Source organism: Silene latifolia, unplaced genomic scaffold (assembly GCF_048544455.1).
Source record: "Silene latifolia isolate original U9 population unplaced genomic scaffold, ASM4854445v1 scaffold_154, whole genome shotgun sequence".
Classification (NCBI taxonomy): domain Eukaryota; kingdom Viridiplantae; phylum Streptophyta; class Magnoliopsida; order Caryophyllales; family Caryophyllaceae; genus Silene; species Silene latifolia.
In genome coordinates, this window is record NW_027413140.1 from 624,395 (window position 1) to 641,313 (window position 16,919).

The following is a 16,919-nucleotide window of genomic DNA, read 5'->3' on the forward strand; positions in this document are numbered from 1 at the left end:
ATTATTATTATTATTATTATTATTATTATTATTATTATTATTATTATTATTATTATTATTATTATTATTATTATTATTATTATTATTATTATTATTATTATTATTATTATTATTATTATTATTATTATTATTATTATTATTATTATTATTATTATTATTATTAGTAGTAGTATTAGTAGTATTATTATTATTAGTAGTGTTATTATTATTATTGTTATTATTATTGTTATTATTATTATTATTATTGTAATACTACGGTTTTATGAGTCTCTGGGTACTCTATCGAGTAGGCCTTACTCTGTCGAGTAAGGGTGTGTTGCGTTTTAAATTAGTTTCTGACCTGTTGGGTACTCGATCGAGTAACCTTGATACTCGATCGAGTAAGGGGGCACTCGATCGAGTACCTCAGCTACCCGATCGAGTAGCTCGGTTAGCGGGTGATAATTCGACGGGTTTTGTTAATAACACGGATTAATATATAAATCTTTCCGTCACTTTCATAATACACTTTTACAAACCTAATAACATTAAAAGGGAGATTCAAGTTACGTTCTTCGCATTCATCCGTGTTGTTGACAAATCCTGGAGCTCGAGAGGTCGGATTCCATCGTTCTTTATACCTTTTGATGGGGCATATTCTGCACCCGCTGACCGAGTCAACATATTGAGCAAGGTCAAAGATGTCCAAAGCAAGTCAATACCTTGGACAGCCTAGCCGACGCGACTCGGTCATCTGTCACTGGGTCTCGGCCGAGCAACTAGCCAATGCCAGGGGCACATATCCGCGTACTCATATCCAAGACCCCTCGGCGGCGAGTCAACATGGCCCGCCGGCCTGCCATGGGTCCCTCGGCCGAGGTAGAGAACGGACTTTCACCGCTTTACGCCACTTGGCCCACTTGGCCACTACGTGACAAACGGTGAAAGTCTATAAATACTCCACTTCTCTCATTGAGAAGAGGATCCACAATCTAACCTAAAACTCACTATTCATCTGGTATAAACTCTCTTATCTCTCTACAATATACTTTGTCAAGTAACACACAACTTAATCCCTTTAAGTTTACTGACTTGAGCGTCGGAGTGAGTACGCTCGGTGCAAAGCCGAGCCCTCAGTTTGTTCATCGTTTCAGGAGAGACCGAAAGGAAGAGTCAAAGCAAGGAAGAACATCCATTCACCAAGCTTACGTGGTAAACAATACTGCTCCGGAATCTACACCCGGAACACCTTTGTAATCCTTGCGTCGAGGGTAAGATCTACATACCAATTTTATAGTATTTCGTTAAGTTTCGTTAAACCCTAATTTTGGGATTGGGGGTTTTTGTTATGTTTCTTAATTGGTAGCAATTGCATGATTATATGTTAGGAGGAGGATTCGTAGGAGAGGAATTTTGATACAGCTGTTGAGACCGTCTGATTGTGTTGCTGTTCCAGGTAGGGTTTCCCTACTCAGTATTACTTACATAATGTGTGGTGATTGTGCTGTAATTAGTGTGATTGATTGATTCAGACGGTTGTGCTTATACATTGTGGATTGATTCAGACGGTTGTTGATATTGTGATTGTGATTGTTTGTCTGTGGTTCTTGAGATGCGTTCTCGGCTGAGTGGAGTCACTTGCGGGAGTGGCTTCACGCCCTAGTTTCGCCCTTCGTGGAACCCGCCACGGAAGGGGATGTGCACATTAATGGGACAGGGTTATCGCTCGGTATGATGAGCGGGGCTTAGGTGGGAATGGCTGCGGGGCCCCCATGGCGTGGCTGGTCCGGTGGACGATCGGTGACGGAGATGGAGTGGAGTGCCCGATTGTGTATGATTGCTTGAGTGTGTTGGTTCTCAGATCTTGTTGATATATAACTTGTGTAAATAGTCGACCCGTTTAAATGTTTTAAAAGCTGTGGTGATCCATTCGGGGGTGGTGAGCGATTATTGAGCGAGTATGATATGATGCGTACGGGATAGCTGGGATGAGTCATCACGTTGCTGTTAGAAGTCTTCATTTGTGTCGACGATGTCTAGTAGCTTGATAGTTTTATTAGTAGACGGATTGAGTACTTTGTAATTACTTTGACAGTTTTGGTTTGAGATATGTAATCACTTAAATTATATTTACTATTTAAATATGTTTCTTTATTGTCTTATGATTATCATTGCCTCGGGTAACCGAGATGGTAACATCCTTATACCTGGGTGGTCCTGGTAAGGCACTTGGAGTATGGGGGTATTACAAATGGTATCAGAGCGAGGATCCTGAAACCTGTAACCAATGAACCCAATAAACATAGGGAGTCAAATAAAATGAACCCGGGGTAAAAGTTGTAGGAGCTAATGCAAAGACTTGGGAGACGTCCTAAAATCGCGAACTCGCCCTACAATTTTGAACCGGTCACTATGGGATAGGAGTCGGGATCGCTATGTGTTTACCTTGTGTAGTGTGTACCTGTGCAGTGAAGTGTGACATGAATCAGTGGATGTATGTATGTTGAGAATGGGGAATGTGTAGAAAAGATGGTGATGATGTGATTTCGTAAGTTATTGATTGAAAGCATGATAGTTGTTTTACGATATGGCATTATAGAAAGACGGAAAAAAATTTGTTTGATTGGAGTTATACATAGAGTTATGTATACATATATGTTGTTGGTAGTGTTGTACGAGTTTATATAGCTGAAAGTTTGGGTAAGAGCATGAATAATTGGTGAAAAAGATGATAACTGTGGCATGATAATATGATATTTTTTTTTATAACGCATGTTGTATGATGGAAGAGATTTTATAAGGTTTTTATGCTAGTAACAGATGAATATGATACTTGATGTCATATAATTGTGATTTTGTTTACGTAAAGTTATATAATAAAAACATGTGGGTAATATGTGATTGGTAAGTTGAATGATATATGTGCATCGAGTTATTTGTTGCTTGGCTTTTGAAGTTAGTAACATGTGGTTAGGGATACTGGTTTTATGAGCATCGAGTTGTTTTTGTTTACCATGTTGTCGTTTAAGTTGTTGGGAAGTAAAATCAAGTAGTTGTGTTTTCGATTATAGGGAGGTTGTCTTTAAACTGTTATAACTTGAGATGCATAAATGATTTTAATGTGATTCCAATTGGAGGTGATAGCTTGTCCTTTTACGATTCTAACGATAGGTCACACGCCCAAAACGACCAAGAAATGAGTGAGTTATGACTGTTTTGAAAAACTGGGACAGTCTTGAGAAATGCATAGGTACTCGATCGAGTAGCCTTGGTACTCGATCGAGTATGGGGGGCTCGATCGAGTACGTCAGTTACTCGATCGAGTAGCCCTGATAATTTGTTTTATGTGCTTCTGATCTTCACCTACTCGATCGAGTAAGTCACTTACTCGATCGAGTGACCTGTACTCGATCTAGCGACCCCTGTTTTGGGTCATATGCTTATCTTTTGAATTCGTTGCATGTTATATTTAATTCAAAGTGGTTATTTTGCTTATTTATGCATTGTTTTACTTGTACGTTGGTCTTGACGCGTAAGTTACCCAATCTTGTGGTGTAGTGAGTGGCACCTGTGGTGAGTATGAGTTCGGTGGGAGGACATGAGTTATACGTGGTTGTGATAGATAGTGGAAAAAGAAAAGGAAGATCGTTATGGCTTAATTGAGACATAGAGCATGTTTCCTAAGATGAAATGAGATGAGTGATATGGTTTTGTGTTGAGTAACGTAAAAGTAAGTGAATGTGGGTAAGGGATGATGTGAGTTTATGGAACGTGAGAATGAAAAGATTGAAATGAGGGACGCAAACGGTGGCATCTTGAGATGTGTAAAGAATCATAGAGGGGGATGGTTAGGAGTCGTGTGGGTTAAGAATATACATAGTGAAAGTTCGTTTTAAAAGGGTGAGAAGAGTAGTATATAGTGAACTTTGTGGAGACATGTCGCGAGGTGGATTTGTAGACAGTGAATGAGTTTGGGAGATTTGGTTTATTAAGAGATGAAACTACTTTGTGATTTCTTTGGGCAATTAGCGGTATGAAAGGAATTTTGATTTCTAGAGATGTAATTGTTGAACAGTAAACGTTGATTCTATGGATGGATTAGTGGCAAGGGTGATTGATGACATAATAAGAGAATATTTGTGATAAGAAAGAGTGAGATGATATCGATATGAAATAATTAGATGTGAGTTTTGGAGCAGTGAGAAAGTAACCGGAACACTAAAGAGTTAGGTAGAAGTGATAAGGAGTTGAATGGTTAATTGATTCTGTCGAGTGTACAAGAAAAGAATGAGGGGAGCAAAACTAGGAAAATGTTGACCGAAGTTATGTGACATAAAAGTAAGCTAAGGAATCGTCGAGATGTATGATACTATCAAGAGTAAGTAAGTTAGTGATTATACAGAAATTTCAGGACAACATGATTAATCATGAGTTTCGAGGAATTAAGGGAGTAAGAAGTTGGTGGAGAATTTGCACGATAATAGATAATTGGTGGAGAGTTAGATGAAAATACGAGTAAGATAGTATTGGGAATGATGTTGATGTAATTTTGTTGGTGAATTTGATGATAGTTATTTGGAATGTAAACGAAGATAGGAAAGAAATCGTGATGTTTAGAGATGAGTGAAAGAGTTTTGATGTTCGGACAGTGGTGGTGTTATGGTTTGTGACTAATGGTTAAGAGTGATGGTATATTAGAAAGGTAGCAATTCAAAAGAGGTTGATTTGGTAGGGACTTGATTGTTATGTATAATTATGAGAAGGTATAAGATGTGGTTAGATGAGGCGGATGCTAATAGTTGAATAGTAATGGTATGGTTATACTTGGCAAGAAGTGATGGTTGTGCGAATAGGGGAAAATGTTGTGAGGGGCATATGAGTTAAGCTCGGGCGGCAGGTAACCTATGTTGAGTGGTAACTTACGTGATCAGGACTGACCAGTTGGATGTGATTACGGGTCTATGATGTCTATAAATGTTTGTGTGAGGTTTTGACCTCACAAGAAGTGGTATAGTGTGATTATTATAAAGTCATATTTGAATGTTCTGTAATACATGTTGGGTACGCTAATCTAATTGAATGGTATTCAAAAAGGTAATCATTCGAGTGATCTGGCGTGACTGGTTATGCTTGTATGTATTCATGATACATGTTAATCTGTGCTATGGCAAGGGGATGATATTCATGAGGTTATCTGTTTAATTCATACAATATGTTGCGATGTGATTTAGTAAAGTGGATTTGAATAAGTTTTTCTTGTCTGAGAAGTTATTTTGAGTCAGTGTTTGTGGGAATTGTATGTAGCTGTGATGTCTATCGATGTGGTTGTGGTGCCTCGGGTGGTGATCCAGGCACGGTATTTAGTATTGTGATGCGGGTATTTTCGCACTGTGGTGTGGCTGTTGGTGGCGGTGTTGCGATGCCGTCACCGGTTGTGGTGGAGTAGGCGGGATGATTATGATTCGAGTTTCGAAAGTGCATACCAGTTATACATAGATTGTTATTTTGTTTGATGTTGCTCCCTGCGAGTTTCAGTTTGTGCAGATAGACAGTTGTTTTGTTTATTGATGTTTCTTACCAGTTAAGTTTTGGTATGAGGGTAGAGTATGATATGGAAGAGAGTTGTATATGTTTTCGTTGTTGTCATGGTATAGTGATATTATGTTGATGAGACACGGCTGTGAGAGGTTGTTACAGTAATTTTGATCTTGTTTTAAGATGAGGCTTTAGACATAATCATGGTAAGTGATTGGTGGAACATGAGTTGTACCGATTTGGACGCTGCAGGTGGTTCATAATCAGATTTTGGGACAGTGAGTGTAGGGTGTGGGGAATTAGTGTCATGTTAAGTTTTGTATGAGTTTTGCGGTAATAAAGAAAAGAACTTGAGGATCTAGTGTGAGTGTACGTAACGAGTGTAGATCGTGAGTTATGCTTTTGGGAGATAGGTGCCTTACATAGAGAGGTATGTTGCTTTGCAGTAAGAATGAAGAGTTAATTAGTATGGTGATTTTGCCACGAGTTTTATGGTATAGATTAGGTGGTGTGCCGTATGAGTTGAGGTATGAAAAATGTTTAAGTGAGAAAGCCTTGGATATGTGCATGGCGAGTGTTTAGGTTATAGGTGATTATCTTTGACATGCGGTGGTGATGAGAAAATGAAAAGATATATCTAGGATTTAGTATTAGTGAGTTACGAGGACGTAACATTTATCTTAAAAGGAGTAGGATGCGATAAAAGAGATTTTGATGGTTGTACATATGGTAGTATATTTGGAAGTAGAGTGTTGGTGTAGCATAAGGTATGGATTTGTATATGTTGTGGTTGATAGTGTTAAAAGGTCATAGACGTGCTTATAGTAGTTCGATGTTAGGAATGCGAGAATACTTCGATAGTGTTGACAGTTGGATGATGAGGTTATGAGTGTGAGTAAACTTCGAGGACGAAATTCCTTTTAAGGGTGGTAGAATGTAACATTCCATTTGATGTTTATGTAGTTGGTTATGTATGGAGTTAGTGTCGGGAGAGTTTATGATGTAGTTGATACGACATCGTGAGCGAGGTGTGGAGGTAGGAATAGTTGGTAGAGTTGGTGTTAAGAGTTCATGGTTTCATATTTTGTAAGTTGGGGTTTTGTTTTGAGTTCTTAGTAGCTTTGTTGCGTCTTGACCGAGTTAGTATGTTTGTTTTTATGTATGGGTTGAACTTCGGGGATGAAGTTCTTTTTAAGGAGGGAAGACTGTAATACTACGGTTTTATGAGTCTCTGGGTACTCTATCGAGTAGGCCTTACTCTGTCGAGTAAGGGTGTGTTGCGTTTTAAATTAGTTTCTGACCTGTTGGGTACTCGATCGAGTAACCTTGATACTCGATCGAGTAAGGGGGCACTCGATCGAGTACCTCAGCTACTCGATCGAGTAGCTCGGTTAGCGGGTGATAATTCGACGGGTTTTGTTAATAACACGGATTAATATATAAATCTTTCCGTCACTTTCATTATACACTTTTACAAACCTAATAACATTAAAAGGGAGATTCAAGTTACGTTCTTCACATTCATCCGTGTTGTTGACAAATCCTGGAGCTCGAGAGGTCGGATTCCATCGTTCTTTATACCTTTGTAATCCTTGCGTCGAGGGTAAGATCTACATACCAATTTTATAGTATTTCGTTAAGTTTCGTTAAACCCTAATTTTGGGATTGGGGGTTTTTGTTATGTTTCTTGATTGGTAGCAATTGCATGATTATATGTTAGGAGGAGGATTCGTAGGAGAGGAATTTTGATACAGCTGTTGAGACCGTCTGATTGTGTTCGTTGTTCCAGGTAGGGTTTCCCTACTCAAGATTACTTACATAATGTGTGGTGATTGTCTTTGTAATTAGTGTGATTGATTGATTAGACGGTTGTGCTTATACATTGTGGATTGATTCAGGACGGTTGTTGATATTGTGATTGTGATTGTTTGTCTGTGGTTCTCGAGATGCGTTCTCGGCTGAGTGGAGTCACTTGCGGGAGTGGCTTCACGCCCTAGTTTCGCCCTTCGTGGAACCCGCCACGGAAGGGGATGTGCACATTAATGGGACGGGGTTATCGCTCGGTATGATGAGCGGGGCTTAGGTGGGAGCAGTGCAGATCCCCCCCTTTGGCGGTAGTCCGGTGGACGATCGGTGTGGAGATGGAGTGGAGTGCACGATTGTGTATGATTGCTTGAGGTTTGTGTTGGTTCTTTATCTTGTTGATATATAACTTGTGTAAATAGTAATGCGACCCGTTTAAATGTTTTAAAAGCTGTGGTGATCCATTCGGGGTGGTGGCGATTATTGGCGGTATGATATGATGCGTACGGGATAGGCAGGATGAGTCATCACGTTGCGGTTAGAAGTCTTCATTTGTGTCGGACGATGTCTAGTAGCTTGATAGTTTTATCGATGAGACGGATTGAGTACTTTGTAATTACTTTGTGATTTTGGTTTGAGATATGTAATCACTTAAATTATATTTACTATTTAAATATGTTTCTTTATTGTCTTATGATTATCATTGCCTCGGGTAACAGAGATGGTAACATCCTTATACCTGGGTGGTCCTGGTAAGGCACTTGGAGTATGGGGGTGTTATAATTAGTATTATTATTATTATTATTATTATTATTATTATTATTATTATTATTATTATTATTATTATTATTATTATTATTATTATTATTATTATTATTATTATTATTATTATTATTATTATTATTATTATTATTATTATTATTATTATTATTATTATTATTATTATTATTATTATTATTATTATTATTATTATTATTATTATTATTATTATTATTATTATTATTATTATTATTATTATTATTATTATTATTATTATTATTATTATTATTATTATTATTATTATTATTATTATTATTATTATTATTATTATTATTATTATTATTATTATTATTATTATTATTATTATTATTATTATTATTATTATTATTATTATTATTATTATTATTATTATTATTATTATTATTATTATTATTATTATTATTATTATTATTATTATTATTATTATTATTATTATTATTATTATTATTATTATTATTATTATTATTATTATTATTATTATTATTATTATTATTATTATTATTATTATTATTATTATTATTATTATTATTATTATTATTATTATTATTATTATTATTATTATTATTATTATTATTATTATTATTATTATTATCATTATTATCATTAGTTAAGTTCATTCAGACTTTATTAAGTTCGATTCGGTTCCATTAAGTTGATCCCCATTTCGATTCGGACAATTTGGTGCAAAAGAACAAGGCCTTAGTGTTTAAAATGTACTCCTTCCAAGTCTGTTTTATCTTCCTTATTTCCTATTTAAGCTTGGTCAGATGGTTTTTCGCAAAAGTGGCAATTTCCCCCCTTAACTTTGTGCAATGGTGAACTCAGGCCCCTTAACTTTCAATTGTAGCAATTAAACCCCTTAACTTTAATAAAAAGTGAAATTCAACCCCGATTTTTAATTTTCACTTAAATCTTAACAAAAATTCATTTTACATTTATATTATACAACTAATATCACATAAAAATTATTAATTTTAACTTTATTAATTAATATAAAATTAATTATCCACCTAAATAATAATTTTACATTCATCTATACTAAAAAAATTAAAATATGATAAATTTTATGAACTATTCTTACATTCATAATAAATCTTTCTAACAATTGTAAAATTATAAAAAAAAAAATCACTTTCTATTACAATAATATAATGTATAAAAGTTGTAAGTTTGAAAAATTAAATTTTGTAATTGATTAATTAGATTATAAAATGATTTTTTTGTGAAATTTCATGAGAAATCAAACAATGGAGTTCAATTTCACTTTTAACTAAAGTTAAGGGGTTGAATTGCTACAATTGAAAGTTAAGGGGCTTGATTTCACCAGTGAACAAATATAATTGTAGTTTGATAGACAATAATACCCCTTATGTGCTCTATCCTAACAACCCCTTCCTAACCCCTCGATATCTCCGATAACACTGACAACTTCGCCTTAACTCCCACCTCAGTAACCACCAATAATAACCCTTAGGATGAAGCCTGAAGGTAAGACATTTAAAAAATAATAAAGGCTATTTTATTCATTTACTCGGACTAAGGTAAGACATTTAAAAAATAATAAAGGCTATTTTATTCATTTACTCGGACAATACTAGTAATTTACAAGTGATAAAAATAAAATAAAATTTCAAACTCTAATGTAAACCTCCCACAAAAATACACCCGAGTAATTTAACGTGAATTACGCCCTTTATTCAATTTCTTTCCGGATGAAATTGCATGAATTGTGAAAAATAAAACCCTAATCATGATCTTATTATGGATCACTTGATCAGTCAAGTGTCAAACCATGGGTAATCAACATTATAACATACATGGGATGACATTAACAGTAACTACCCCGAATCTAATAAGTAAAAATAACATCTGAGAAAGACGATATTTTGCAAAGCCTAGAGTATTCATGATGCATTCTCAGAGTCTCATGGTGCATATTCCTAGATTATAGGTCCGATGAGCGATTGGCATACTCCTGCACCAGTGCACCAAAGAGTGATGGCCTCTCGAGCAGCCGAACTGGAGAATCATATTCTTTCGCTTTCCCTGTTCATGATTATACGCTTTTTTAGTATATATACAAGAAGATGGGCATTCATAACGACATTACCCAGTTGTGTTAAAAACTTAGAGAATGTGTTTTATGTAGACCCATAATAAAGATTATATCAAGAACTGCATAGTAGAAAGTTGTGTAGTGAACGTACCTGCATCAACAACAAGAACTCTATCACAGTCCATAACAGTAGGTATCCTGTGAGCAATGCTAATGATCGTGCAGGCCGAAAAATCTTCTCTGATTATCTTTTGGATTACACCATCTGTCTGAGAATCTACAGAAGCAGTCGCCTCGTCCATGAACAGAAGTCGGCTTTTCTTCAGCATCACTCGGCCTAGGCAGAGAAGCTGTCTCTGCCCTACACTCCAGTTTTCTCCATTGTCCAGCACTATTATTATTATTTGGTACAGTTTAACTTAAGTTAGTCATTTTTGCGAAAAATCACAGACTTTGTAGCATTTCTCCCACATTATCCGTAAAGATCAAAAGCTTACAGAAAGAGACTTGTTTTTTGTTTCCAAATAAGTACATGATAATATGATGTACATCGAGTTTAATAGAGGAAAAGGGAGCAACCTGGAGAATCAAGTTTTCCGGGTTTGGAAGACACTACATCTTTAAGCTGGCACCGTTCAAGACTCTACACAAAATATAAGAACAATGTGACTTAGAAACGTAATAGCATCTTTCTCAAACACATAAAGTTTAAGGAGCATTTTAATGTACCTTCCAAATTTGTTCTTCTGAGTATAGGCCAGTAGGGTCGATGTTACTCCTAACAGTCCCTTCGAAAAGAACTGGTTCTTGAGGAATAATACCAAACCGAGACCTAAGATCATGGAGGCCTAGCATACAAATGTCGATCCCATCAATGATTATTTTCCCGCCACTTGGCTCAATAAGCCTAAACAGCACTTGAATTAAAGTCGATTTCCCGCTTCCTGTTCTTCCAACAACACCTACTTTCTCTCCGCCTTGGATGGTCAGTGTCATTCCCTTTAGTACAAGTGGAGTATTAGGTCTATATCGAACCTGTTAAGAAATTTTTTCATCCATTAGTACAAGTTTTGATAAGATACTGTCGAATTATTGAGAATGTTAAGTGATGTTCATACCTGCAAGTCCTTGAGCTCAACATTGCCTTGTGTTGGCCAATTCGGAGGAGGTAGGCCATCTTTGAGATTCCATTCAGCTTCTGAAGGAATTTCAGTAAACTGCTTTATCCTCTCAACAGAAACCATTCGATTCTCCACAAAACAGCTGGTATATATAGCCCAGAACAATACCGAATTAAGTGATAGCCCATACGAAAGGGACAGACCGACATTCTCTGTATCAATAAAACCATAAAAATCAGTTTTTCTTGCAAACCATAAAACCATATCATTTTATTAGCATTGAATATCTATTTTATAATTTAATACCTGGCTTGATGATATTGCTAGGCAGGAGAATCATGAAAAGGGTTGATGCACATAGAAGCAAGCTCCCTAGCAATTCCAAACGAAAGCCTAACCATTCATTCGATCCATTGATGTGAAAATCCATCCGCAGATTTGCATTCACCCTTTTCACATTCTCCTCAATAAATCTATCTTGATTCCTGAAACACCGTATTGTCATAAACCCAGAAATGCTTTCGGAGAAGTGATGGATAACAGGTGCTTTCGTGACTGAGTCAAGGCGAGTTAATTCACGAGATGTGGCAAGATAATATCCCTGAAAACCAAACACAATGTTTCTTTAACAGACAAGCATTACTAATTTATATTACCAAAATGAGTTTGGAAATAGAATGTCATTCAGTACACTTATTACTCTACTTGGTAAAACTTTTATTTTCTGAATCAACAGAAAAAGAAAACGGAGGGGAAGAAATGATACTTACCCTGTACCAAAAGTTTAGGAATCCAAGAGGAATTAAGAGGAAGATGGTCGGCCATGCGTACTGGCAAGTGATTACGATGATGCTCAGCAGTGAGATGTATGTGGCCACAGACAGGTTCAGAACAAACGGCACAAAGACATCAACGTTTGTTTGATCACCAGAAGCCTGAACAATCAAGCGCAGGCATGAATGTAAGTGATAATTTCATTTACAGTGATACCAGATACTAGTTGAAGAAAAGTGAATGTAAGCCTGAAAAACTAAGCTCACATAAGTAATAGTTTAAGAAAAGTGATTGAAAGCTCACCCGACTAAGTATTCTTCCAGAAGGCGTGGTATCAAAGAATGACATGGGAGCGTGTAAAATGCTGTGGAGAATCCGGGAGAAGAGAAGCTGGGCCGTCTTCAGCCCAAATAAAGTGACGAAAAACGACCTTATAATGATTAACACCACAGAAACAAGTGCAATCACGGTATAGATAGTAATAAAGAAACAAGGGTTGAAGGATGAAGCGCGATCTTTAGAAGTCTCATAAGCCAGCCAGTAATCACCACCCATTATTGATGCTTGCCAAAACACAGATAACAGGATAGCAGTAATAACACCCCACCATCCAAATGCTTCCGTACAGTAATCTTTATAGACCCTCAAACTCACTTTCCCGATTTCCCTTTCCTCCTCTTTGATCAGCTTCGATTCCCCTTTTTCCGACTTGGTAATTGACATACAGTTATTTTCTTCATTTGCCTCACCCTGATTTGGCAATAATCTAGGAGATTTAGGTTTTCGAGGAGAATGTTCTTCAAGGTCAGTCTTGCTTCCGGGTTCAACCAGTTCCATTGATGTCTCATGTGCAGCTACAAGAGAATTGAAATCTGTGCCTCTTTCTAAGAGACTGTCATATTTTCCTGCTTGAACAATTTTACCATCTCGCATGACCTACACAAGGTATGATGGGTAAAACATGTTATATCGACAGATTACTCTTCATATTACCTAACGTACATGTACCTGGCAATAATTACTCAGACATGGGTATGACACTTAAACAAGCACACATTGTCGGATACTTCTAACCAGCCTGACAATCCGAGTAACATAGGGAAAAGGGTACATGACAAAAACTAGGGTAGGACCGCCTTACAGTAAAATGAGGTGAAGATTCTAAAGTTCGCAATGAGGTTTCTGTGTATTTAAGCTGAAAACTCGTCCCAATACCTTTTTACCTCACAACATTTTTACCGATTTACTCTAGGACAGTATTGCCCAAAACTTGCTGAAGAAACAAAATAGCTTACCAGTATAAGATCAGCATTATGCAAAAAGTCGACTTGATGGGTTACAAGTATGACTGTTTTCTCCCTAAGAGCTCCTCTTACACATTCCTGCAACAGATCAAAGGAAAAGCTCATTTTTTTTGCACCATACAGTTCAAAAACGTCAACTAATGCGCAAGAACTAGACCTAGCGAACTGGTTATTGGGTTCTACTATTTTGTGTGCGCTGTTATCATGTCATTTCAAATCCCGGGCCAGGTCTGTTTTGCCATGTCTAAAAAGAACAATAAAAACAAACAAGTAAAAACTAAAACCTTAAATATTTCAGAACCAGTATGAGCATCAACAGCGCTGAAGACATCATCAAGCAGATAAATATCAGTGTCTTGATAAACTGCTCTAGCAAGTTGTATGCGTTGCTTCTGCCCACCACTAAGGTTGATGCCACGTTCTCCAATCTCCGTCTGATCCCCAAACTCCATCAACTCCATATCTTTCACCAAGCAGCAAACCCTTAGAACTTCGTCGTACTTATGTCTGTTCATAGGCAAGCCAAACAGGATATTCTCCTCAATGGTTCCATTCTGTATCCATGACGTTTGTGCTACGTATGCTGTTGTCCCGGAAACCCCAACCTTCAGAAATCAAACAAAATCATTTAAAACACATTCAAATATAGTGACTCACATAAAATACAGAAATGATGCATAACTAGATTACTAGAGCATTATAACCAGGAAATTTATAACTAGAACAAGAGGAGAAATAGAAATGAGCATACCTTTCCACTCACTCTATGCATCTCACCGAGAAGGCAGGAAATCAAAGACGATTTTCCTGATCCGACAGTACCAACAATTGCAGATAGCTGCCCCTTCTTTATATTCAAATTTATATCTTTCAAAGTCTCAACACTTCCATCATCATCCCAGCTAAAAACGCCATCCATAACCTCAACTGCGGTTACTTGACCGCATCCATTAACTCTTTCAACTAATTCCTTCCCCAATTCCTTACTCAGCATGAAACCATCTAGCCTTTTCAGCGAAATCATAGCCTGTGAGATCGAAATCATAGACTGAGGGAAATTCCTGATTGGATCCTGCAACATCTTGAAAAGGGTTGTGGTAGTGAAAACAGTCCCTGCATCAAGCGGAACTCCCAGTAGAATTGCTGAGCCAAAACTGAAAGTTGAGATCAGTATTGGGGTGGACCACATCACCACAACATTCCCGGCGATTGAGTACAGGAACTTAGCTAACCAACTGTACTCTGAATTCCTAAATGACGAGATCTTTTCATTAAAATGCTCTTCCCATGCCTGGAACTTGATTACTCTCATATGGTTCAACATTTCATTTGTCGCCTTCATTCTTGAGTCTCGGTTTTCCATCAAATTGAACCAAAATCGATTATTCCTCTTAGACCCAAGTATGACAAAGAACATCACCCCTAAAATTCCTAAAAAGGCGGCGATCACAGCTCCCCCAAGGTAGTTGTATAATAGAACTAAAGCTACGAGAATTTGAAAAGGCGTTAGCCAAATAGCATGGAGTTGAAGCATCATATCAGCGAGTTGCTGCGCATCTACAGCCATGTAATTTACTATCTGCCCAACTCCATGGTCTTGTCTAGCTGAGCAAGTCAACTTCAACCCTTTCTTGTATAGGCTAGTGATGAGGGTCCCACGGATTAACATCCCGAGTTTCTGAGAATGAAAGTTGAACTGATGGGTACATAGGACTTCTATCGACTTTGAAACAAGGAGAATTAGAACAAGGTAATAGCCTTCGTAAGGGGTGGTTCTTACACCGGAACTGAAATCAACGAATCTCCTAAGCAAGATAGGACCCACATACATGACACAGACTCGAACAAGTGCCAAGAAAGCAGTGAAACACACTTCTTTCCAGAAACATCGGAAGAGGGTAGTTCTAACAGGATTCTTGCAGTTTTTTGTTTTGTTAGGCGGCCATTTCGACTCAAATAGATCAGACATTGTTTCAGCACTATGCTCTGGTGAAAGGGTTGGGACATCATTAGTCGTAAGAGGAGTTCCGTAGCCTTTGCTAAGTAAGGGATTCATCCACAGCAAAAATGCTTTGGATACTATTGAAGACTCGGAATAGCTACTAACATTCGATTTCTCCAAAAAGGGTTTGTTTAGTTCCGAGGACTCATGCCTTACAATAGCTATACCCATTGATCCTCTAATCCCAACCACAAGAAGAATGGTTGAGAGTGGAAAAGAAACGAATGAGATTATATCCTCAAACCTCAAATCACTCCCATTTACGGAAATCAAACGAGTTAACCCCGAAACTACTAACAATACATACATCAAAAAGCTAACAACCCAAAAAATCCTGACTGAAACTGGATGCTTAGATGATCCAAATCTTTTTTCATGAATAATAATGATCAGTATTGTTAAACAAGTAACCATTTGAATAATCCCAAATGTAATTTCCACAATTCTCCAAGAAACCTCAATGTTTTTTCTACTAAAAACCAAAATGGCACTCACTAAATGAACAACTGCTAACAAAAGTGTAACAACTAAGGAGAGTTTATACCAAAGATTTGCCTCAACTCGAATGCCATCGACAATTGTAGTGCTTTTCCTAGGACCAGAGTCATTATTGTTCCTCAAAATGACACTATAAAAGAATTTATGAACAAATATGCCAAGAATTACTAGCAAGAAAAGAAGATCAATAGTTGAAAAAAGAGCTCTTTGTGGACATGAATAAAGAAATATGAATTTGACCCATGATATAATATTTGAAGAATTTTCTGTGACAATTGTGTTTGAACATGAAAGGGAGTTCATCCATGATTCAGAAGACATCTTTGTATGCCACAAACCTCCTGCATAGAAAAAAAACATAAAAATTGTTAGGAAATTATAAGTAATGAACTTTCAGTACGTAGACATCGGACTTTTTGACAAATAGACATCGGACTTACAACTGATGTTAAGTTAAGTAACGTACATTCCCGACGCTACTACTGAATAATTATTAGGAAAAATAATCAAAATTGAAGAGTACAATGCTACTACTGAAAGAAGTGAGATTTAGACCGCATTTATGAGTAAAAATGGTAGCACCTTTTAGCTAAAAAAACAGAAATTGTGGAAAAATTACCAAAAGCTTGCAAAGCAGTGGAACTTAGTCACACACTAGTACACCACTAAGTTATGAGAGAAATATTTGATGCAAATGTCACGAGTATTTAAACGTAGAGAGGCCGCAAGTCATCCCCATAAATGTAGGAAATAAATTCAATAATTAATCCTACGTGAGTTGCCAATAATGTAGCAACTTTACTAAACAATTATGACCTATGAAATTTGATCGTATAATCGTAAGATTGTGCAGATAACTAAAAATATAATTATATCGTTAAAATATAGGAGTACTCAAGGTTTCACAGTTGATTATATGCAAAAAGTACTCCGTAATCAAGCCCCTTTGAAATTGTGAAGTCCTAACAACTGAGATACTCATATGGTCACATGCATGTAAATACTAATTAATCAGGATATCAAACAAGATGATCATATGATATGAGTCA

The 16,919-nt window shown here is 36.7% G+C and overlaps 1 protein-coding gene across 2 annotated transcripts; it reads right to left on the reverse strand.

Annotated features, from left to right (window-relative positions):
• Positions 1 to 9,775: 9,775 nt before the first annotated feature.
• On the reverse strand, positions 9,776 to 16,551 carry LOC141637879 (ABC transporter C family member 4-like). Of its 2 annotated transcripts, none has more exons than XM_074447291.1 (12): positions 16,490 to 16,551; positions 14,122 to 16,211; positions 13,655 to 13,975; positions 13,362 to 13,448; positions 12,370 to 13,002; positions 12,063 to 12,227; positions 11,599 to 11,893; positions 11,290 to 11,504; positions 10,901 to 11,206; positions 10,751 to 10,814; positions 10,323 to 10,562; positions 9,776 to 10,161 (listed from the first exon to the last, which is right to left on the reverse strand). In XM_074447291.1, exons 2-12 carry the CDS (start codon positions 16,189 to 16,191, stop codon positions 10,061 to 10,063), a joined length of 4,497 nt encoding a protein of 1,498 aa, XP_074303392.1. In that variant the 5' UTR covers positions 16,192 to 16,211; positions 16,490 to 16,551; the 3' UTR covers positions 9,776 to 10,060. The 2 variants fall into 2 exon arrangements, with proteins under 2 accessions (XP_074303392.1, XP_074303391.1); XM_074447290.1 differs by lacking the exon at positions 16,490 to 16,551 and adding an exon at positions 16,311 to 16,405.
• Positions 16,552 to 16,919: the final 368 nt, after the last annotated feature.